The 24,217-nt window shown below is 37.1% G+C and overlaps 1 protein-coding gene across 1 annotated transcript; it reads right to left on the bottom strand.

The window, feature by feature from the left end:
- Positions 1-447: 447 nt before the first annotated feature.
- PPP2R3C (protein phosphatase 2 regulatory subunit B''gamma) lies at positions 448-24,204 on the bottom strand. Its single transcript, XM_037056464.1, has 14 exons — positions 24,040-24,204; positions 23,686-23,878; positions 19,123-19,250; positions 18,341-18,445; positions 17,644-17,756; positions 16,981-17,078; positions 15,823-15,893; positions 8,900-9,032; positions 7,654-7,709; positions 7,499-7,574; positions 6,586-6,722; positions 4,960-5,097; positions 2,084-2,143; positions 448-743 (listed from the first exon to the last, which is right to left on the bottom strand). Exons 2-14 carry the CDS (start codon positions 23,741-23,743, stop codon positions 555-557), a joined length of 1,362 nt encoding a protein of 453 aa, XP_036912359.1. The 5' UTR covers positions 23,744-23,878; positions 24,040-24,204; the 3' UTR covers positions 448-554.
- Between the last annotated feature and the right edge of the window lie 13 nt (positions 24,205-24,217).

The following is a 24,217-nucleotide window of genomic DNA, read 5'->3' as shown; positions in this document are numbered from 1 at the left end:
CCACATTACAGTTTAAACTTTTTCAGATATTCAAATTCTTTTTTTTTAAGACTTTATTCATTTATTTTCGGAGGGTAAGGGAGGGGAAAGAGAAGGATGGAAACATCAATGAGTGGTTGTCTCTCACACACCCCCACTGGACACCCAGCCCAGGATGGCCCCTGACTGGGATTTGAACCAGTGGCCCTTTGCTTTGCAGGCTGGCACCCAATCCATTGAGCCATACCAGCCAGGGACAGATATTCAAATTCTTAATGACCAGTGTCAGAAACATTCCCTGAAAACTTCCTTTATTCCTAAAGATTACACACATTTAAGTGGACCTCTTCTACCTTCATCAGATCATACTTGCCTTATTTGAGCTAAGTGGAACCAGAATTTACTGCTTCCTAATTTGATACTATTGCTTCCAAACTATTAATTACAATAATGAGAACATTTGCTGTGTTCTATAGGCATGTGAAGTATTTTATTTAAACCATTTCTAAGGATTCTGCTTCAAAGGTTTTACATATAGCATTCAACTTAATGAATATGGTCTAGTCTTTGAGAGATCATGTATCATCAAGGTCTGCAGAATTTTCATTGTCATTTGCAACAAGGGCTTCCCTGTTCTCATAAGTCCAGAAGCCATTCAGATCGATCAGAATGGTGGTGACTGTGTCTCCTTGATTACTGTTGATTAAGTCCTGAAGAGAGATTCTCAAAGGATCCTTTGGTTTTACCATGTCAAAGATTTCATCCTGCAAGAGAGAAAAAAATACAATGAAATCTGATATATGATTCACTTAATTTCTATCACACAGTGACTTAAAATTTAGCACTTAAGCTTATGTAAAACTTTTATTTCAGTTTCTTTTCCATTCAACAGATAGGTAGTTTCCTTTATGTACAATCACAGAATTGTATTGGAAGATCCCTCAGGTAGGTGATAACTATCCCTCACTGAGGAACAAACAGGCTCAGAGACTGAGCTAACACAAGCTACAAAGCTAATTAATAGCTAAACTGTCTAATGCAGTGTTCTTTGAATGCATGTTAACTACTTTCCTTCTGTTGGTAAAGCAAAGCCTTCATTTAATTTAAATGCAAACTCAGCTCAAAGTAAAAAATTAAATGCTTCAGAGCCAAGACTATGACAAAGATTTATTTCCAATATTGAGGCCAACCTTTTACTCTGGACCTAGGATGGGAATGGGGTTGGTATTAAAGAATTAGTCGTCTGGAATGACATGAAATTGTGTAAAACTTACTGAACAGATGGAAGAACTTCTATGTTATGAAATGTACTGTATGAATATTTACAAGGAATTAGCACATGTTTTCTAAGCTTTTGTAGTAAAACTCCGTATTTAATATCATTAAAGGAGGAAAATTGCATTTTTAAAAGATTAGAACAATTCAGGTAAATGTACGAACTTTTATATGTTTGTGAAACTTCCTTTTCTAGGTTGGTGGCCATTTAAAACAAACTAGTTCTTAAATTGCCTGTTGCATAGTTTAAACTGATCTCATTTATATTAAACCAAATAGCTCTTTTTCTTATACTTGTTAAAATTCAATGAGTTATTTTATTACATTACTCAATTTGAACCTGAATTGATGCTGGATACTCACTGCGGGGAAGTCTCAATACTGAAGTGCTAAATAGCAGCATGTGTTTCAATAGTGGTAGTTTTCATATTGTAGGACTGATGTCTCTTTAAATAATACCAAAGCAAACAAACCCTTTGAAGTAGCAGACTAAACATGTGCCCTGACCTAAATAGTTTCCAAGTTAAAGACTCAGTTTATGTTGGAATGGTTTGCCAAAGGATGCAAGCCATATTGATTCCCTTAATTTTCAATAAAAATGAAGGAATGATTTCAATGAGAACACAAGAGTGAAAATGCTAAAATCAAACTACAAGAATCATTAGTCAAAATGTGGCCTTCATTTCTAGTGACTTAAATATCTTTGGAACAAATAATTGCAAATACTTGATTTGGTTCAGTACTTTATAGGCCATAAGTTGTTTTCATATAAAATTTCACTTAATACAAATGGTTATCTGTTATTATATAAATTAAAGGATAAAGTAACCTTGACATCTTGAAATGAAACAGGGTCTTGTCCATGGATTTTCATTAGTTCCTGTATGGCCTGCATTTAGCAGAAATAAATCTGTAAATAAAAAATAAAATATACAACAACCCCCATTCCTGTCCTGTGGCCTCTTTCTAGTTCCACTTTCTATTAGACCACAGGTTTCATTGTTTCAGCCACTCCTGCCAATATTCTCAACACCCTTGACGTTGCTTATCACATCTACTCAGCAAAATCTAAACACTGGATCAGTGTAACCATCAACCTTTCTAGACCCACACCTTATCTAGAGAGCTTCAGAAAGGAAGTAAGCAAGACTATAGGTTATTGCTACTACAAAGGAACGTTCTCAAACCTTAGATGAGCCTTTAATATGGTCTAGCGATTATTATTATGACCTTTTCCCATCACCCAGGGATGCTGTTCCTGCCTTCACCCTTTTAACACGTCCAGTCCACCACCTCCCCTCCTACCTTACTTTTGCCATCTACTAGACAGAAAAAAAAAATGGAGGTAAATGTCCCTTGAACTCTTCTCTTTTATAAACTTCAACAACAACAAAAAATACTGAAGAAAGTACATTTGACCCTTGAATGCTGTAGGGCACTGACCCTCACAGAGTCGAAAATCAGAATAGCTTTTCACTCCCTAAAATCGTAACTACTGAAAGCCTGCTGTTGACCAGAAGTCTTAACAATAACAAACAGTGGATTAACACATATTTTGTATGTTATATGTATTAAATGTATGCCATATTCTTTAAGCTAGAGAAAAGAAAAATGTTAAGAAAATCATAGGGAAGAGAAAATACATTTACAATACTGTATTGTATTGATCGGTACCATAAGTTTGTCATCTGTTCATTAGATGAATCTTAGAAGTTTGTCAGTACCTACATTAGTATTGTCTCACATGATACAAAACACTGTAGATGCTATACGTATTACTTACATGAGATATCAGAAATGAAAAAAAAAGAGATATCAGAAATGAAAAAATGTGAAAAAGAAATTCCTGTACAGAGAGTGAATTCTACTAAGTTTAATTGATGTGACTGCTTCACAGTAGTGAGGAAATCTCCACAAACTTTTTCAATATATTTATTGAAAAAGTCTGCACATAACTGGATACACAGAGTTCAAAAATGTGTTGTTCAAGGGTTAACCGTACTGTGTGTAATCCAGTTTGACAAGTAAACGTTTTGGGTGATAGTCATCACTGGAAAATGTGAAGCTTAAAATTCTTGGTGCCCTGGCCAGGAGGCTCAATTGGTTGCAACATCCTTCTGTACAGCAAAAGGCTGTGGGTTCGGTCTCCAGTCAGGGCACATACCTATGTTGTGGGTTCGATCCTGGTTGGCACGTGTACAGGAGGCAACCAATTGATGTTTCTATCTCTCTCTCATCAATAAACACATCCTTGGGTGAAGATTAAAAAATAAAGTAAGACGTGTGACGTGTGATCCCACTGACACCAGAGTGTGCACAGAGAAAGTGCAGTGGGTGAGAATCAGAGTGTACTCTAGCTACCAGTGTAGCAGACCTGGGTGGTACGATGCAGAGTGCACCGTCCAGGCCCAGCGTCATCACGGGCACACTGATGTACAAAGGCTCCATGCACAGCCCGGGAGTGCAGGGTTCAGTACCTCTTTTCCTTAGCCCATATTAGCAAGTGTAAATATATTGAATACTTTCAATGTATTTGATGAAATTTAACAGTCTAAAAGTAGAAGACAACTATAAAGAAATCTATGAAAAAGAAGAGTGTTTAATCACCAAAATATATATTTACTGTTTCAATAGAATGGAATTTTCATTTAACAGATCTGCCTAAAGTGGGGGCATTCCTATGATGGGTTGGTATTATCTTTTCAGATTAGCCACTGATTTAAACCTACTTTTTAAAAAATGCATCCTAATACTGAGATTGTAATTCATCCTAATATTGCAGTCATCACTACTTGGAAGATCATACAGGAAAGCCTTTTAGGAAATTTAACATGAAGTTATGAAAAAAATACTATGAAACTCAGAAATTAGATGAAATTATTTAAAAAGTACCAAAAACGTTTTAAATGGAAAAGGAAATGTCTCTGGAAAAAATGACTTATGCCAAAGATGTGAAATGTTATTTTTGTTTAAAAAAACTTGTTTTCCCTACTTTGATCTTAACTATATATAAATCACATGGTCTTCTAAGAACTAGCTATAGAAATGTGGTGATGGAGTAGAAAACTACTGTACAAAAATACTCCATCAAGTAGAAAAGTTACCACTCAAACTGAAGACTGATTTGTCTTAAAAGGCCAGATATTCCTTCTCTTACACCTGCTGAATCTGGATGCTTATAAAATACAATCAAATTGCACTTCAGAGCTCATCACGTTATTCTCTGAAGACAACTAAGGCAAAAAAATCCACAAATCTGTTTCACACTGAAATGGAGCACATAATCCTAGCCAGTTTTTAAATTTTTTAAATAGCACAGCAATGAAAACAATCTACAACTACAAAAGTCTACAAAACTCCTGTTTAATGAAAGCTTCTGTAGGATTTTACACACTAGTTTTTGATCACTCAGAGCACAGAATTTCTCATGCATGTTTGTATCTCCATTGGCTAGTATAGCTCCTGACATATATTGAACACTTTTTAAGTATTCTACATCTAATTAAATCAGCATTGATTTAGCCCATTTATATATTAGAAAAAACTAAAAACAGACTCGATATCCTTCTAAAATCTGTTATGTAAATCCTTCTGTTAAGTTTCGACATCAAAAGTTAGATAAAATTGTCACTGAGTAGGTAATTTAAACCAAACAGTATAACATGTGTTAAGGAACAATGGCTCATTTATACCAGTGAAACTTACCCTAAAGAAGTAATTAAGGGAAAAGACATTCAGATATCCCTTGTTCTCGATATCAAGCAATTTAAAAATATACTGCAGAGCTGCAGGTTCTTTTCTGTTTTCTAATGCAAGAACAAAATCCAAGTAGGTCTTGTAGTCCTATAGAGAAGAAAGTGTACTTTAGAGGCCATATTTGGAATTAGCTTTTCAAGTGAGTATCTAATAATTTGAAGCTATTTTGCAATTAAAGGTGACAATTTTTTAAAATATGACAAATCCATTTGTATACTTAATGTTATTTTCTAGGAATTCTATGTGGCAGTTAATCTATACACGACAGTTTTGGGGACATAGTTATTTCTTATGAGGAGATATTCTGTGTTAAGCCATAGTTTTCTTTTATCATGCTTTTAAAGTGGATGGGACAGTGACTAAGCTGTTGTACACTGCCAGTAAATTTGTATCATCATTTCAGTGTGGTCATTTTGGAGGAAAAATGACCTGGAATGAATAGAACCGAATATTTAAATAGCTGTTTTGATATAAATTGAGTATAAAGAGCTAGAGAGATATAGTAGCCTCATCGTACTGCAACTCCAAGCGTAGTCGTAGCTTCTGATTTTCTTTATTCACTATAAAGAAATAAACTTTCTTTATTCAGAAGTCATTGGTTAGTAAAGCTCCTCACGGCCAACTGTGGACGGCTGTGGGAAAGGCACACAAAGGTTTCTGTGCCTTCCCCCCACCCCTGCCCTTTTCTTTTGCAGTTGGCTAACAATGGTGTTATCTAGAAAACTGCCATTAAAGCTAAGTGATAAAACCTAGAACCTGAATTCTCTTCCGACACATGACCATTTCTTAAGCATTATTGGTTTGGAAAATCACATCCTTCACACTTACTTTTAATAGCAAGAATCGTAATTTTAAAATACTATTATAATTTCATTCTCTAGTATTTTGCAACAGGTACATGTCAGTCAATCTTTTTAGCTACTAATATAACCACTTACGGAGGATAATACAACCCGACTCTTAGACTGAAACCACAGCATATGTGGCTCTAGCCGGTGGCTCAGTTGGAGCATCATCCCATACACCAAAAGGCTGTGGGTTCGATTCCTGGGCAGGGCACAAATTTGGGTTGCAGATTCGATCACAGTTGGGATGTGGGAGGCAACCGATTGATCTCTCTCTTTCATGTCAATGTACTTCTCTCCCTGCACCCCCACCCTGTCTGAAATCAATAAGCATATCCTCAAATGAGGATTAAAAAATAAATCATGACATATGTGATACTATGTCTGACCTGGTAATGTATTTAATGGATGAACCTTACATATGAAAACAGTCGATAGGATTTACCAATTTTTCAGATTTTTATTTTACCTAGTTCAGTCCTTTACAATAGGTACACTGACAATGAAATGAACAAAATATTAAAATTTTCTATTTGCCCTGGCAAATCATGTTGTAAAGCAAATTTACCTCAAGATTAAAGTTTCCAAATCTCAAATACTTTGATCATTTCACACATTTTAAGATATCATTACACACTGGTATTAAAAAATGCTGTATCACATCAAGAAAAAGGCTTTTGAAAATGATGGGAACCCAAATTTTTAAAGCTTGTCAGATTTAAACTACTACCATTTCTCCATCATAAGTGAGACACTCCTGGAAAACGCGGTCTAAGAAGACGCTGGTCATGGTCGCCGTCCCGTAGCGGGAGAGTTCTTCTTTACTGAGCATGCCGTTGTGATCCTTATCAAGGTTCAAATACTGGCCTTGAGAGGAAAGATGATAAAAAGACACTGTGACCAAATAAAATTCTAGTTAAATACAAAAGAATAATCACTAACAAAAAATTCTTTTTACTGGTTAACATTTTGATTTTCAAATCATGTTACACTAAGAGTGGTGCCCTAACACCATCTATCTCTGCGATCTCTATCGAACAACTGTTATGCCAGAACCGGTCAAAGAAAACCCATCACTAAGGCCACGGAATTTGGGCTCTTTTCCTTACATCATTATTTGTTTTCAGTACGCAACCTTTTAGATCTTCCTAGGATTCTAAATTAGGTGCTGGGAGAGCTCAACAAAAAGTCCTGAAGTGCTGGCATTTGAAAGCAGAGATCAAGAACGCCAAAATAAGTCAAGACCACCCCACAGAATAATGTAACAGACCAATGAAATTTAAGAAAAGCGAAAACCAGGCCCCAGAACCCCTCCCTCTGTGGACCCTAAGGGCAGCACGGTACCACAGTGGGCGACCGCAGTTGATGTTCATAATGCTTCTGAATCAAAAAGGGTCAAATTACATTCTGTATGTTCTACTAAAGAGAAAGTGTAATAACTTAAAAAGTTACAAAAATTTAAAACATTGGTATTTAAAAACAACTAAATTTTAGTACTTTAGTAATCTAGAATACTAAATCTTAAGGTAATTAGAATACTGGGAATGTTAAGGTAAATTAGCCTTATGGATAAAAATGTCCTTTAAATACCAATTAACTAAGGAATGGGTGATTCAGATGTTGGCATTAGCACAGTGACCTACCATACACCCTGAGGGCAGAAGGAGCAGAGAACCAGTTTGTTTCTTGACTCTCCTTGGACAGTTCCTCATCCCTTAGCTAAACAAACACACAGACAGTTAGAGGATAGCAACTGTCAAATGATGTAATTTCAAAGTAGTTTTAAAAACATATTTACCTCCAATAAATCATCTAGGAAGCTGCATGCTAAAATATCTTGAATTTTTATCTTCCCTTTAAAGAACAAAAAATACAGTTACTTAATGCATATTAAAAATGAGCCACTCAATTTTATAGTGTTTTTTTACAGGAACAGTCACACAATTGACATTTTAAAGCTTCTTAGTTCTTATGCTCCAACATCTTTATTATATATTATTATGAAAAGGGAAATGTGGGGGGAATATTTAACAGTTTCTACCTCATATGGCTACCTGTACACCCCCAACTACATAAAACCACTTGGTAAATTCTTTCCCAAATTACACTGATACCAGATTCTCCAAAAAGTTGTGTTGAGTATTTTGTGGAAATGAAAAAGATGCAGCTAGTAATCTAACAAGGAGACTATCTCCATTTTTCTTTGGCAGGTTCTGGAATAGGAAACTATACAGAAGCATAGTTAAAAGTAGATAGACTGGAATATAAATGCCACTTCACACATAAAATGTGGATAAAAGTAATACCTTCTATATGAGGTTATGGGAAGGAAATGAAAGAATCAATGTATAATGCTTAGCATAGTACCTGGTATGTAACAGTCGAAACTGTAGCTATTATTATTTTGTAAAGTTTGAAGGAAAAAGACACATATGTGCCTATAATAGAGATGTTTAAAAAAAAAAGATTGTCAGCTACCACATACTGTGATAGACTCATAGCTAGATTTTCAAGGACAAGATCCTCAAGGACTTCGATGTGGGCCTTATGTCTATCCCTTCCTCTGCCCTGGTTATATGTATTTCAGTCTCAATAGGTTAGAACAGTTGATAAAATTTACTGTTAACAAGGACAAATTAATCTGATCCTCATATAGGATACTTAAAGTGAGAAAAAGAAAAATACATTATGGCTAAATGGTTCTACTCTCCCAATTGATATATTTCATGAAAAAGCATAACTGTCAAATATATTACATATCAGGATAGCAACTTATATCAGAATAACTGGCTTCTTAGCACTGGAAAGAGCCACACCCAGTCAGTAGTACTTCATTCTAGAGATTAAGAAACCATTAGAGGTCTGGAGACAGGCCCAATGTCACCCAGCCAGTGCCAGCTGGTGCCAGTAAATCATAAAAGATCTTTATATATTAATAGCAATGACATGTTAGGAAAATTAAAAAATGACATTTCAAGACTTTAGTTACTGAGATTTAAAAGTAATACTATCTTTATAATATCTAAGATAAGATTTTCTTTTACCTGTTCGTAGAGGGTCTAAAAAGAAGAAAAATTTCCTAACAGCTGTACAAACGTAAAAGGAATAAAAAGATTTTTCCAGTCCATCTAATTGTGGCAAAGTAGGGATAAGTTCCAATATGTAGTTTTCTAAATCCTGAAAGAAGAAAACAAAACTTTAAAGTGTTAAATGTCTGATCTTGTTTCTTCATTAGATACTGCAATATAAGTTCAGCCCTAAAAATCATTCAATATTAATACTACATTAGTGATGTAATAAATTCATAACTAGCTTAGTGGTGAAACGTTTATATTAAATTTATTTCTGCTAATGTACTTTTTCATTTTGTAATTAAATATTTTATTGTTATTCTATTACAGCTGTCCCAAATTTTCCCCCTTTGCCCTCCTCTGCCCAGCCCACCCCCTGCTCCCACAGTCAATCCCCACCCTGTTGCCCATGTCCATGGGTCATTCATACCTGTTGTTTGTCTAGTCCCTTCCCCTTCTTTCCACCCTTGCCCTCCTCCTCCTTCCCCTCTGGTCGCTGTCAGCTGGATCCTTGTTTCCATGCCTCTGGTTCTGTTTTTGCTAGTTAGTTAATTGTATTCATTAGGTTCCTCTTAGAGGTGAGATCATATGTTGTCTTTCACATCTACTAATTTACTTATTTAAATATTAAAATATTTTAATAGGTGATGCATTCTGCATAGTTTCCAATTCAAAAGAAATGAAAAAGTTTTCATTGAAAAGTCTCTCTCTCACATGTTTGCTCTCCCCAGACATAACCTACATTATCAGCTTCTGATGCACACACAAGCCTATATATACATGTGTATTTCTCCTTCCTCTTTTATACAGAGTATAGCAGCACACACACCATGCACATTCTTCTGTATCTTGCCTTTATCACTAACATTATACTTTGCAGTCATTTCACACTGGCTCTCAATGAGCTTCTATTTTTAAAAAAAAATAGCTATGTATTGTTTCAGATGTACCATAATCTATTTAGTCTTCTATTGATGGACCTTTAGGTTCCTCATCTTTTGCAACACTAAAACAGTACTATAGTTGCTAGGCGAAATTTTCATTCATAAATATGGAAGAGTAATAGGATATAGTTCCCGTAAGTGAAATTGCTGGGTCAAAATATACGCACATTTATAATTTGATAGATGTGGGCAAACTGCCCACATCCACATAAAGGCCACATCCATTTTATACTCCCACCAGCAATGTGAGTGCCGTATTCACAGTTCCCATACTGTGCCCCAGGAGTGCTACACAAGGCTGCGGCAGGATATTATAAATTTTTGTGGGAAACATAACATCTATCAGACACTGCATGAGCTTTGGCTCAAGGCAGTTCACATTTTCACTGTAGTTTAAAATATACATTCCTTTTGATGACATCAATCTTAGCAAAGCTAGGTTCTTGGTGGTTGCTATAATAAAGCAAGTGCCACAAGAAAATTAAGTGTGAAAGAGGAATTGAGGATGACTGCAATCTAATTCCCAGGGTCAGTCATCATACAGTGTATGTATGCCCCCTAGGCACACACATTCCATGAAAATGTATTTTTTAACTTAAGAGCATTATTTTTTCAAATGGCTAATGGAATAAATTTAATGAATTCTTTCATTAAATTGTTTGGACCTCACTGGTTAGTAAACGGAACTTAAGTATTTCTTTTGGCCTAGAGGCACTGTTCAGAAACTACTGAGAGAACTTCTAGTCAAGATCACAGCTTAGGCAGACACTGTTCACCCCACCATACAACAACTTCAAAATTACAACTAAAATGCTGAACCACCATCACTCAAAACTACCAGAAATTGAGTTGAATGGAAGTCTGGCGATTATGGAATTAAACCACATCCATAGAATGGTTACACAGGTTAACACCAGGGCCTGTGTAAGGGCCTGCACAACCAGGGGACAGCTACAGACCACGTGGGAGCACCACCACACGCCCCCTGCACAGCTGATCCTCCACAGAGGGTGCAGATTGGTGGTCAGTGGTCACAGCCAATCTTTGCAGCTGACTGGCCTGGGTAAATCCCTCCCATTGATCTGCCAATGGCAACCAAGGCTCAACTCAAGAGGGTGTACTCAGTACACACAAAGGGTGCACCTCAAGTACCCAGCTTGGGTGGCAGAGGAGGCTGGGCCACTGGACCCTACAGGACACCTACTACATTAGGCCACACTACCAAGACATAGAGTTAAAGCAGCTCTACCTAATACATAAAAACAAACACAGGGAGGCTGCCAAAATGAGGAGACAAAGAAACATGGTCCAAATGAAAGAACAGATCAAAACTCCAGAAAGAGAACTAAACAAAATGGAGATAAGCAAACTATCAGATGCAGAGTTCAAAACACTGGTTATAAGGATGCTCAATGAGGACCTCAACAGCATAAAAAAAGATCCAGTCAGAAAGGAAGGATACACTAACTGAAATATAGAACTATTTACAGGGAAACAACCATAGAGTGGATGAAGCCAAGATTCAAATCAATGATTTGGAACATAAGAAAGAAAAAAATAACTAATCAGAACAAGCAGAAGAACAAAGAATAAAAAAACAAACAAACACAAACAAACAAAAAAAACCCAACGAGGATAGTATAAGCAGCCTCTGGGACAGTTTCAAATGTTTCAACATGTGTATCATAGGGATGCCAGAATGAGAAGAGAAAGAGTAAGAAATTGGAAATCTATTTGAAAAAAATAATGAAAGAAAACTTCCCTAACTTGGTGAAGGAAATAGACATGCAAGTCCAGGAAGCACAGAGCCCCAAACAAGACAGATGCAAAGAGGACCACTCCTTAAGAACCATCATAATTAAAATGCCAAAGGTTAAAGAGCAAGAATGAATCTTAAAAGCAGCAAGAGAAAAGAAGTTAGTTACCTACAGGGGAGTTCCCATAAGACTGTCAGCTGATTTCTCAAAAGCAACTTTGCAGGCTAGAAGGGACTGGCAAGAAATATTCAAAGTCACAAAAAGCAGAGAGCTACGCCAAGATTGCTCTACTCAGCAAAGCTATCATCTAATATCGAAGGGCAGATAAGAACTTCCCAGATAAGAAAAAAGGAGTTCATCATCACAAAACATTATATGAAACACTAAAGGGACTTACTTAAGAAAAAGAAGATCAAAACTATGAACAACAAAAATGGCAAAAAAATACAAATCTAACAACAATTGAATCTAAAAAACAAAGTAAGCAAACAAGAACAGAGACAGAATCATGGATACAGAGAGCATTATGATGGTTGCCTGGTGGGAGGGGGTTGTGGGGGAATGGGTGAAGAGGTGAGAGGATTAAGAAGTATAGATAGGTAGTTACAGAATAGCCATGGGATGTAAAGTACAGTGTAGGAAAGGGAGTAGCCAAAGAAATTATACGAATGACCCATGGACATGAACAACGGTGGGGGGACTGTCTGAGTGAGTAGTGGGTGGAATGAGGCAAAGGGAGAAAAATCGGGACAACTATAATAGCACACTCAATAAAATATAATTTTTTAAAAAACTACTGACGCAATAAGGGTATCGTGAAATGAAAAATTTTGGAAAACCGTGGCCTATTTTATATTCATTCATTTAAAGCATTATCAAACTTTTTGAGTGTGTCAATCCCACATATGAAAAGTGGCATTTTAATATAGATCTATTTGACATTTTTCTTATTATGTGAAGTTAAGATTTTTTCTTGTCATTAAGAAGCATTTGTATTTTGCTTTCTTCAAAATACACTCTTTTGCCCAGTTTTGCTTTGGTTTAGAAATCATTTTCTTCTGATTTCTAGGAGCTTTTTATACATTAAGATAATTAATTGGCTATTTTTCTATGATGGAGTTTCAGGTATTCTCAATTTGTTTTCTGTTAGTTTTATATATTATAGCCTACAGATTTTATTTATTTATATATATCTTCACCAAGTCTACAGATTTTTTTAAATTAAGTTGAATTTATTGTCGTTTATACTGACTTTCGTCATATTTAGAAAGGCTTTCCTATTCCAAATTCCAACATTCTACATTTAAAATGTTTTTTTATCCTCATTGTAATAATTGTTACTTTTGCTCTAGCTATTGTGAAGTATAATTTTTCTACTTCATCGTAGATACTTTGTAATTTAAGTTGTAGAACAGATGGCATCTCAAACTTGGTATGTCTGAAATGGGACTCTTATCATCCCCAACCCTAATCCTCACCCATTTTCCCCTATTCTAACAGTTATTCAAAACAAAATTTTTAAACTCATCTTTGTTCCTACATTTCCTTCACTAAGGATCCTATTCCTTACCCCCAATGTCTAATCCAGTAGCAAATTTTAAGGTGTGTGTGTCCAAGATACATATTAAATTAATCCATTACTAGCTTTTTCTATAGCCATCACACTGGTCTGGGGGATACTGTTCCTCACCTGGACTACTGCTGTTGCCTGGCTATTCCTCCGTTCACTCTACCCTTACAACCCGGTCTCCATACAACACCCACAGCAATCTTTTCACATGTAAATCCTGTTTTTACAGATTTAGTTTAAAACTTCTAAGGGCATCCCATTAGTGTCAGTGGGATGCCCAACTCATTACCATGGTCCCCAAAGGCCCTATATGTGGTCCTGGCCTACTTCTCCGCCTTCATCTCCTGTCACTTTAACTCTACTGCCTGTATGCTCTGTTCACACTGACTTCCTCCTGTTCCTAGAACAGGCCAGTTTTAACTTCGCCTTGGGAACACTGACCTTGCTGTCCCCGCTTTATTGCATTTTCGTAATCCTTCACCACAGCTAAAATTCACTCACTACTGCAAAGAAGCAGCCCTTTCATTTTATCTAAAATAGCCCCCAACCTTAGTTATACTGTTTCCCAGTCTCTATTTTTTCTACGTAGAATGTGTCACTATTTGAAATCATCTTGCTTATTATTTACTGTCTGCTTTCCCAATCTGCTAGAAAAAAGCTCCATATGAGTAAGGCTTAGAATAGTACTTGGCACAAATATTTTGGTAAGTGCTTAAGATTAGTAAGTGAATGAAAGTTTGCCTATGCTACTCAAATTACAGATGTTGGCTCTGGAAACCACTGTCTTAAATGAGGAAGACACAAAATCTGGTTTCACACAGCAAAGTGTCCAGGGTAGGAGAAATATTTCTTTTCTTTAAAAGAAGAAGAAATACTCCCCCTGCCTTTTTTAAAAAAATATTTCTTTTTAGAGAGAGGGGAAGAGGTGAGGGAGAGAAACCCATTGGCTGCCTCTTGCACACCCCTAACTAGGGACCTGGCCTGCAACCCACAACCCAGACATGTGCCCTGACTGGGAATTGAAGTAGCAAACTTTAAGTTTGCTGGACGATGCCCAACCCACTGAGTCACACTAGTCAGGGCAAAAACTACTCCCTTTTAAATATAACTAGAGATATTGTTGCTTTCCTCTCCCCTCCCTTTATCCCTTTTTCAATTTTTGTTTCCATTCATGGAAAGAGGCAAGAAAAAAGAAACTGTGCCTTGTAACCAACTAACTGCTGACAAGATTTCTACAGTACTACTCCAATATGTGATCTGAGTAAGTATTAACAGGTGGCTAATATGTCTTCCTTGCTAGAGAGAAACGGATATAAGCAAGAACCTTTCATTGTCAAGTTGATCTGAACCTTAAAGCTCAAGAATTGTATTATGTCCCTAGAAAGTTTTCTTTAAATCCTCATCCAAGGACATGCTTATTGATTTTAGAGAGAGGAGAAGGGAGGGGGAGAGGGAGAGAAATATCAACGAGAAAGAAACATCCATTGGTTGCCTCTCACACTTGCCCCAACAGGGGACTGAGCCTACAACCTAGGCATGTGACCTGACTTGGAACGGAACCCACGACCTTTCTGTTTACCAGATGATGCTCCAGCTGACTGAGCCATACCAGCCAGGGCTGCTCATTAATTTTAGAGAAAGGAGAATGGAGGGAGAGAGAGGACAGAAACATCAATATGAGAGAGAAACACCAATCAGTTGCCTCTTGTACATGCCCCAACCTGGCACCTAACCTGCAACCTAGGCATGTGTCTTAACTGCAAACAGAACCCATTACCCTCTATTTTACCAGATAATGCTCCAACCAACTGAGCCATACTGGCCAGGGCCCTAAAAAGGGTTTTAAGTGTAAATGTTCAGTACAATCTAACATTCTCTCTATATAAATGTGGTAAAACAGACTGCAACAAATTATAACAGGAGACAAACTATAACAAACTATAACTATTACAACAGGAGACAAACTATAATATTTAAGCCTTTAAATATTATATTTATTGAAGTGATTAATTAACTTGGTTCATATTTATGCTTAACCCCCTTGCCCTTTGCCTGACAACCCTAAAAAGCATTCTATATTTAGGAGGAAAAGCCTGAGCTAAAAAGAAGCATGTCTATATAATTTAGATACCTACACTTACAAGAAGCATAGCCATTGCATCATGAGATTATGATTCTTTGTTGATAACTTGGCCTTATACATTAATACCTAATGGAAAATAAACAGCCTCTTGGTAACTGATGTCATAACTCAAACCTATAGGCAGGAAAACAGTCACATTTTTTTTCTTTTATATTTCCTAAAAGAGGAAACTTTCCTGGCTCTCATATTTTAAAACAGTCATGCACTGACAACACTCATGAATAACCAAAAGTTTACCACTGTTTCTTCAATGATTTTAATCCTATTAAAGCACTACATTCTTCTTATTTTCTCCTGTAAAAAGCTTTTACAGGAATTTTTGTGGTCTATATATTTTAAAAGTTTTTCAGTAACACATTATTTGTAAAAACAAACAAAAACAGAGAAACAACAAAAAAAATCATGTGTAATCTGGACACCCAGTAATAACTACTGTTAACATTTTGATGTCTATAGTAGTAATTAAAGTAGATTATACTTACAGATTCCCGAAGGTATCCCTGTCCTGCAACATCATATAAACTGAGTCCTATTCTTGTCTGATGAAGCCAAACTAAGAACAGACAGGAAAATAAGATGTATTAAGATCTTCCTTTAGCATATATATGGAAAAAAGGAGATAAAGAACTAGATTAGAGGGAAAAGCTGGTAACTCTATGACCATCTTTATTCTCACACATATTACCTGTTAACCCCAAAACTATATAAAACAAAACATACCCTAGAATTAATGGCAAATATCAACAATTCTGCCATACCTAAAATGACACTAAAGTTGATGTCCTTGAGGATATTGTTCTTAATTAAACTTGGTGTTCCACCAAATAGGGACAGTGAATGTAATGTTATGTTTTCAGTGAGCTCCTTTTATTCTACTGAGGTAATTACTGCAACAAAATATTAGTTAAAGATGGTACCCATAGGACTTCACAGGTCATTATAGAACTTACAGGAATCATAACAGCTCCTAGTTGGTAAAAACTCCTTGAATCTGACGCTACAGTTGTATAAAACTATCAGACATCTTAACCCATAAGATAGTGGTGAGATAAAATGCCTAGTGAATTAAAATTATTTCAAATCACCATACATTAAAAGTCTTCATTCAGCTTTTGATATATCGGTTAGCTAGTATTTTTAGGATATGTGAGGTTTTTGTTTTGTTTTTTTTCTATAATGATGAAATCAAATTTATGGTAGAAAATCTCAGCTCAAATAAGTTCCAGGAGAAAATCATAATAGGGAAAAAAAATCTTGGTCAAAAGACAAGAAACTCTGCTATTTAAAGTTATGAAGAGAGTTGTTTCAAATGGAAGGGATACTATAAAAGCATGGATCAAAAACCCACTTGAGGCCCTGGATGGTATAGCTCAGTGGACTGAGCACAGGCCTGCAGACCAGAGGATCGTGGTTTCATTCCCAGTCAGGGCACATGCCTGGGTTGCAGGCCAGTTCCCAGCAGGGGACGCATGAGAGGCAACCATGTATTGATATTTCTCTCTCTCTCCTTCCCTTCCCCTCTAAAGATAGATAAATAAAATCTTTAAAAAAAAAGAAAGAAAATTAATTATTAAAAAAAAAAACACAAAAAAAACCCTCTTGATTCCCAGATAGGAGAAGCATGATGAAAATAAAATCACCTTTTCTCATGACATAATTAAAGAATTGCATGATGGAAATTCTTCCATAAGAATCTGTATGAAGGAGTTTAGCAAAGACTTTTGCTGTGAAAAATTGCCTAAAGAAAGGAAATAAAGATTAAAATCTGCCAACATAAAAATGACTTCTATATGAATTAGCAAACAGCAGCATAAATTCAAAGAATAACCAGAGGTAAAAAAAATCAGAACTATAGTTCAAAAATATTGTCATATGCCTTTGCATTCTATTGTAATAAGAATGAAGGCCTGTAGTGTTATAAATCATACTTCTTTTAATAACTTTGTACCAATGTGATTTTCTTTACTAACTAATTTTGTTAAACTTCATTAACTGAAAATTGACACAAATTCTCATACCATTGACTTTATTTGAGGCATCTAAAATAATGCAGCCCTAACTGGTGTGACTTGGTTGGCAATGTCCCTCAAAGCAAAAGGCTGCAGGTTCAATTCCCAGTCAGGGCACATGCCTGGGTTGTGGGTTTGGTCCCCAGTTGGGGGTGTATACAGGAGGCAACCAATCAATGTATCTATCACATGTGGATATTTCTCACCCTCTCTTCCTTCCCCTCTCTCTAAAAATAAATAAAATGTTCAAATGCTTAATGTAACATATTCCTTTATTAAATATATTATTCTTACTTGCACTTTGGTCCAGCTTTTTCACCAACCTTCAAAAAATTTTCATAATTAATCATTGCTTCTTCTCCAATCATAGGTGGTGTCTGGTGCTTGTCCAGCAAAAACCATAAGTTCTTAGAAGAAATGCAGCAATGAAGATATTACAATTAATAGAACAAAATTAAAAAATGTAGTCGAGAATGTTATTTACATTACAATGACAGTCTGATAGCTGAGTTACTATTAAGATGAATCTCATCCCCTATTATCCTTTGGATTAATAACATCATAAAAAATAGACATACATGGTGTCTCTTTAGTCTATATATATATTTGTACTTATTTATATATATATACTATTATGCCTACTTTACAGATGAGAACTGAAGCACAGAAATGTTAAGTCCATTGCCCAAGATCACAGAGCTGGGATTTGAACCCCTGCAGATTGACCCTGCAGTAGTGACTTTAGTGGTTCTCAACTTTGGCCTCCCACTGGAATCACCTAGGGACTTTAAAACACAAAACTATCCTAGGAGATGGGCCCACGCAAGCTCTGCAGCTGCTTCTGGTAGGAACCATCTCTCCAGAGCTGGTGCTTTCATGCACCGCGCAGGCACCTCTCCATTAAGGTGCCCGGAGAGCCTGTATGACGACGTATTGGTAGTACAAACAAGAAACGGCTAATATCCCAAGCAAACTTTTATTCCATTCTTACCTGTAATTCTTCATTATCTAACAGTTCTCTGCTCTTCCTTTGCAGAAAGACTGCTCTGGATTCCTCTCTTAATTTCTGTAATAACACTTCATCTTCAGCTGGTAGCTAAAAATACAGTGTTGAGTTAATTTCTACACTTAAGTTCTAGACTACTGGATTAAATAGACTACTGGATTAAATATTAAGTAAAATGTATTTAGGCTCATAAAATACCTGTGTATTCTGCTGCCTCAAATTACTTTTTGTATCTCAATTTTACTTCAAGTCACCATCCCTTTATAAAATTCATTTAATAAGAGACCCACAGAGATCAGTGACCAAGAGACCTGACTCCCGCCCAGAAGAGCTAATAGCTTATGTAGCCCAAGTTCACTTTGTGTTCTTGGGGCTCTGCTTCCACTGTAACCTTAGAGTAATATACAATTACACTAGGACTACATGAAGATCAACAGGGGTTTAAAACCCCAGCCCTACTCTGTGAAGGTTATATCTTATATTTATATATTTCTTTCATTTTAGTTAATCTTATTATTTTGGAGCTGATAAAATCCTAAGTTTTCACATAAAGTGACATAAGAACACAAAGTTAATTTCCCCTTCTTTCTGAGTTATAGGCTTTTCTCTCTAATTTTTATTAGTAGTAGTGGTTATTCTATTGCATTATGTTTTCAGGCTTTTTATTAGATATAAACTTCAATTTATTTATAAAATATTCTTATCCCATTTAAAAAATCACATTTTATTTATAAACTCTGTAAGACATTTGCTTATATACCACTTACCCTATAATAAAACCGGGGAATGGTCTTATAGAATTCATTTGTGTTTCTTCTACCTCCTTTCCATTCTGAATAGTATTTGGTAAATAAATCCATTTCTTCATCTTTTAATTCTTGTTCACTTTTTTTTTCTGGTAACAAAATAGATTAAGGGGGGAAAAGCACTTGTATTTATTTATTCATTACTATATTTTATTGATTATGCTATTATAGTTGTTCCAATTTTTCACCCTTTGCCCACCTCCACCTGGTACCCCCCATTCCCTCGAGCAATCTCCCGTCTTACTTTATGTCCATGTGCATGTAAGTTCTCTGGCTACTCCATTTCCTATACTGTTCTTAGCACCCCCATCTATTCTGTACCTACCAGTTTGTACTTCTTAATCCCTGTACCTGGGAACAAGCACTTTTAAAATAAAACAATACTTTTCTCAGGTCAGCTATCTACTACAATCTAATAATAGCCTTAAAAAAGGCTTTATAGTTGTGCTTAGTCACTAAACATTTATATTAACTTTTTTGATATCAAGAATCACTACCATGCACTGAAAAAGCCTCCCCTACATGTTCAAACACTCTCAGCTGGCCCTCCACATTTTTTTTCCATTGATTTTAGAGAGAGGGAGGAAGGGAAAGAGAGAGAGAAACATCGATTTGTTTTCCCACTTACTGATGCATTCACTGATTGATTTCTCGTCTGTGCCCTGACTAGGGACTGAACCTACTGAACCTGCAACTTTGGCTCATTGGGACAATGCTCTAACCAACTAAGCTACCCAGCTAGGGCCCACTTTTTTTATTTTTTTTTTATTTTTAATCACTGTACTTTTCTCTTCCTAAAGTCACTGCCTTTGTTATAGATACCTGGCATGTTCTCAATTCATTCAATCCTATCCATTTACTAAGTACCTACTACATACTGAACACTGTACTAGACATTGGTGCTACAGTGGTGAGAAAATAGGCACAGCCCTTGACCTCATGGAATCAGCCTCATAATCACTGTGCCTCTACCTAATGCAAAACCCTTTCATCTGAAGCTCACATATCTGGACACCACCTTCCAACCCACGTGCTGCTGGCATGCAGCTGTGTCATTCGGCCCATTCCTCCACACTTGACTGTGGACCATGAACACTGGTGCAAAGCATTCTTTACCTCAAAGTCCTACAATCATCAAGGAAGAACAGACATTTATGTGGGTGACCATAACCCCTCAACTCTGAAGACTTTCACCTCTACTGTGTCACTCAGTTGCATGGCAAGACCACAGATCTTACCTGCTCCTCTTCTAAAATCTTAAACTCTAATATACATACTCTTAGATCATTTCACTATTCTTCTGGTTATTCAAAACCTCACTGCCATAATACCTCCACTTTAGCCTCACTAAGATCTTCAATTCTATTGTCTATTTTCTCAAAGGTTTATTTTCCTCTCCCTGGTCTCATTTCCTTTTCAACGTGCCTGCAGTTAGTTCTTCCCCTAAATTCCTCTTATGCCTGCATTTCTGCCACATGTGCCATGTTAAAAATTTTTCCCCTGGGACCAATCTTACAATCAATTTTTTTTACCATGGTTTAATACTGTTGGAGAAAACTGCCAAATTTTGGTCCCACAAATTTATTTCATGGTTACTAATTAATAGGTCAGCTTTTCAAAACACCAGTACATATTTTATTTGCCCTTGATGTTCTCTGGCTTATCCCACTTGGTGAGTGACTACTCCGAATTGTCACTAAATTCCTCAAACCTTTTCTGTGTTCACCCTCAATAGATGACAATCTCTCCCAGTTCATCCAAAGCAGAGTACTGGGCATGGATACCCATAAACATCTAAATGAAGGAGGAAAGCAGGAAGGTATCACATCTCTACCTTACTTTTTTCTGCCAGTTTCAGGAAGAGGGTATCCTTCCCCCTTTTGATGTCTTCAATTTCATCTCTACTGGCTTTTCTTTAACTTACAAATACATAAGAGATCTCACCTATCGCCCCCCAAACTCCTTCCTTTCTATCTACTGCTACATATAACTCCTTCCTTTTTCATTCACTTTTTCAACTGAAAGTCTATGTTGACTATCTCTGCTTTCTTAACCTCTCATCCCCTCTTTATGAAATTCTGCTTCTACTCTTACCACTCACTCTATGGAAACTGTTCTTGCCAGGGCAACCAGTGACCTAGCTGCCTATTTTATTTTAATTAATTTTTAAATTAATTTTATTGGGGTGACATTGGTCAAGAAGATCATATAGGTTTCAAGTGTACATTTCTGTGCTACATGATCTGTATATTATTACACTGTGTGCTCACCACCCAAAGTCAAATCATCTTCTGTCCCCATATATTTGGCCCACTTTACCCTTTAGTACTCCCCATCCCCTTGCTTAGTGTAATGGACGCAGCCATCCTTGGTTTCTCTGTTACATTTGATACTGTTGATGATTCTGACCTTTTCTCAGCTTTTGTGAGGCCATACTCTGTTGATTCCACTATTTTTGGCCTTTTCTTCTTTTCTGTTAATCATCTTCTATCATTTCAACTTTTATAGTTTACTTTCTAAGTCCTAAACCTGTGTCACTTCACTGTTAAGTTGTTGGGGAGAAGAGGAAGAAAATGCAAAGACCGAAACAAGATGACTGGTGAGGTAGGAAGAAAACTAAAAGAGTATGTCTCTCAGAAACCAAGATAAGAAAGTACGAGTAAGAGGAGAGAGACAGGAGACAGAGCTGGATGTGGAAGCTAAGACAAGAGTCTCTTTAAGATGGGAGAAATATCACCATGTTCATGTGCTGATGGGAATGACCGAGAAAAAATTGATGATACACAAGAGAGGGGACCTATCCTTGAGTAGGCAAAAATGGGATCTAGCACACCAGTGAAAAAAACAACCTTAAATATAAGTTGTACACACCTATATGATTTACTTATTGTCTCTTCCAACACTGAAGTGTAAGCTCTACAAGAACAAGGGTTTTGTGTGTTTTGTTTACTGCTGAAGCCTGGAAAAGTACTTGGCACATAACAGACATGTAATGGAGTTAGTTTTAAGGGTGAAGGGAAGGAAAGAGAAAGCCCAAATACAGATAACTTTTTCAAGATGTTTTCCAATAAAGGGTGCAGAGAAATGTAGCTAAAGCTCAAGGGGCATATGACATCAAATGATTTTTTTAAGATAGGGGATATTACAGCATGTTTGTTAGAGCTGATGGAACTGATCCAGTAGATAAGTTTGATGATGCATGAGAGAGAGGGTAAGGCCAGAGTGAAGTCAGTGAATAAAAGGGATACAATCTAGTGTTGGAGTGGAAGGACAGTCTCAAAAAGGAGCATAGGCAGTTCCTCATTTTTTAAAAAAGATTTCATTTATTTTTAGAGAGGGGGAAGGGAGGGAGAAAGAGAGGGAGAGAAGCATCAGTGTGTGATTGCCTCTAACGTGCCCTGCACTGGGGACCTAACCCACAACCCAATTATGTGCCCTGGCGGGGAATCGAACCCACGACTCTTTGGTATGCTGCCTGGCACTCAAACCACGGAGCCATACCAGCAAGGCCAGTTCCATGTTTTCAACTATGCTATTAAGGGACTGATAGAAATGGCAAATGGGAACAAGTGAGGTTCTTTGATTGCTTCTCCTTTCTTAAATATCTGTGTATACAAGTTCGTCACCTAAAATTAAGGAGTAGGTAGGCTACATTGGAAGGTTGGAGGTTTGGGAGATGAGAACTGCCTTAAGAGTGTAGGAGAGCGAATGTGTAGGGAAATGCAGAAGAAGTGTAAATGAATGACTGAAACACCTGCTTTAGATTAAGAACGTGAATTAAGGTGACAAAATACATGCCCTGGCTGGCATAGCTCAGTGGATTGAGCGCGGGCCTGCGAACCAGAGTATCACGGTTCGATTCCCAGTCAGAGCACATGCCTGGGTTGCAGGCCAGTTCCCAGCAGGGGACTAACGAGAGGCAATAAATAAATGTATCAATAAATACATTGATATTTCTCTCCCTCTCTCCTTCCCTTCCCCTCTAAAGATAAATAAATAAAATCTTTAAAAAATAGAATAAAATAAAAGTGACAAAATACGCCATGGTTCCGGTTTTTTCCAGACATTTTCAGCTGCCCTGGTGAAGGTGAGAAATAGGAAAGACAGTTTTAACCAGGCTGGTTAGCAAGCAAGTGTGAAGGAGGGGGAAAGGACAAGGAAAAATGGATTATGCGATAGGAAATGGATAAGGAGGGTAATGAAAAATGATAGTAAAAAGGTGAGAGTATCAATGGATCCTAGATTGGGGTAGGATCCAAGAATTGTTGGAGCCAGGGTTCTCATTCCTTACAAGTCTTAGGTTAAAACTGTGTGCTTCTCATTCCCGCAAATCCTTTCCCAGGGAACTATAGGTCAAACCTCTCTGGATCTCTAAACCACATTCCTTTCATTCGGTTTGCTCTGTCAGGCAAGTTTTTACAAACGCGGGAAGCGCGACTCCCAGTAGCAGCTCCACCCATTCTGTCCCCACCTCTAGGAGTTTAGGGCCGGGCTATCTCAGCGGGCCGCCCCTCCCAAACTCACTGTTTGGCACGTTGCTGGACGTCGCTACCCGCCGGCGAAGAACTTCTTTCCAGTCCATGAATGATTCCAGCGCAGCAGCCCTGGCATAAGCTCACTGCCACACCCGCCACTAGCTCAGAAGTCAAACGCCACTTAACCTCAGAAAGACCGGGAAGGCTGCTCAGCCGCCATCTTGGAAACTGGCGGAAGCCGGCTAGGGAGGCAAAAACAATTAATGTAGTCACTGCGTAGAATATGGCGATCACGCTAACTGCCGGGGAAGCAGACGTGAAAGAGATGGAAAATGGTATCTTTAAGGCAGCGTCCCAATTTTACAATGTCAGTTTTTAAAAGGCAGGATAAGGGAGATCTTACTTTTATTTCATCTTGGTCCTTTGACGCGTGGGCACCGCCTGACTCAGGAGTCCTTTGATATTTCCTTGCGAATATCTGTAGGCCTTGAAGATTCCCCTGAATGTAACAAACACGTCTAACACTCCCCGTCTGCCATTCAAGCCTTCAAAATCATCTCTCTTTCTCGCCTCCGAGCCTT

The sequence above is a fragment of the Sturnira hondurensis genome, unplaced genomic scaffold (genome assembly GCF_014824575.4).
Source record: "Sturnira hondurensis isolate 20B ecotype Veracruz unplaced genomic scaffold, ASM1482457v3 Scaffold0008948, whole genome shotgun sequence".
Lineage (NCBI taxonomy): Eukaryota > Metazoa > Chordata > Mammalia > Chiroptera > Phyllostomidae > Sturnira > Sturnira hondurensis.
Note: the sequence above shows the minus strand (reverse complement) of the source record. Positions and strands in the feature narration are given on the sequence as shown.

Coding starts and splice junctions, on each gene's coding strand:
- PPP2R3C (XM_037056464.1), bottom strand. CDS start 23,743: ATGGACTGGAAAGAAGTTCTTCGCCGGCGGGTAGCGACGTCCAGCAAC. Junction 18,446..19,122: donor TTCCCCGGTTTTATTATAGG/GTAAGTGGTATA, acceptor CTGTATTTTTAG/CTACCAGCTGAAGATGAAGT. Junction 9,033..15,822: donor AGGGATACCTTCGGGAATCT/GTAAGTATAATC, acceptor TTCTTCTTTCAG/GATTTAGAAAACTACATATT.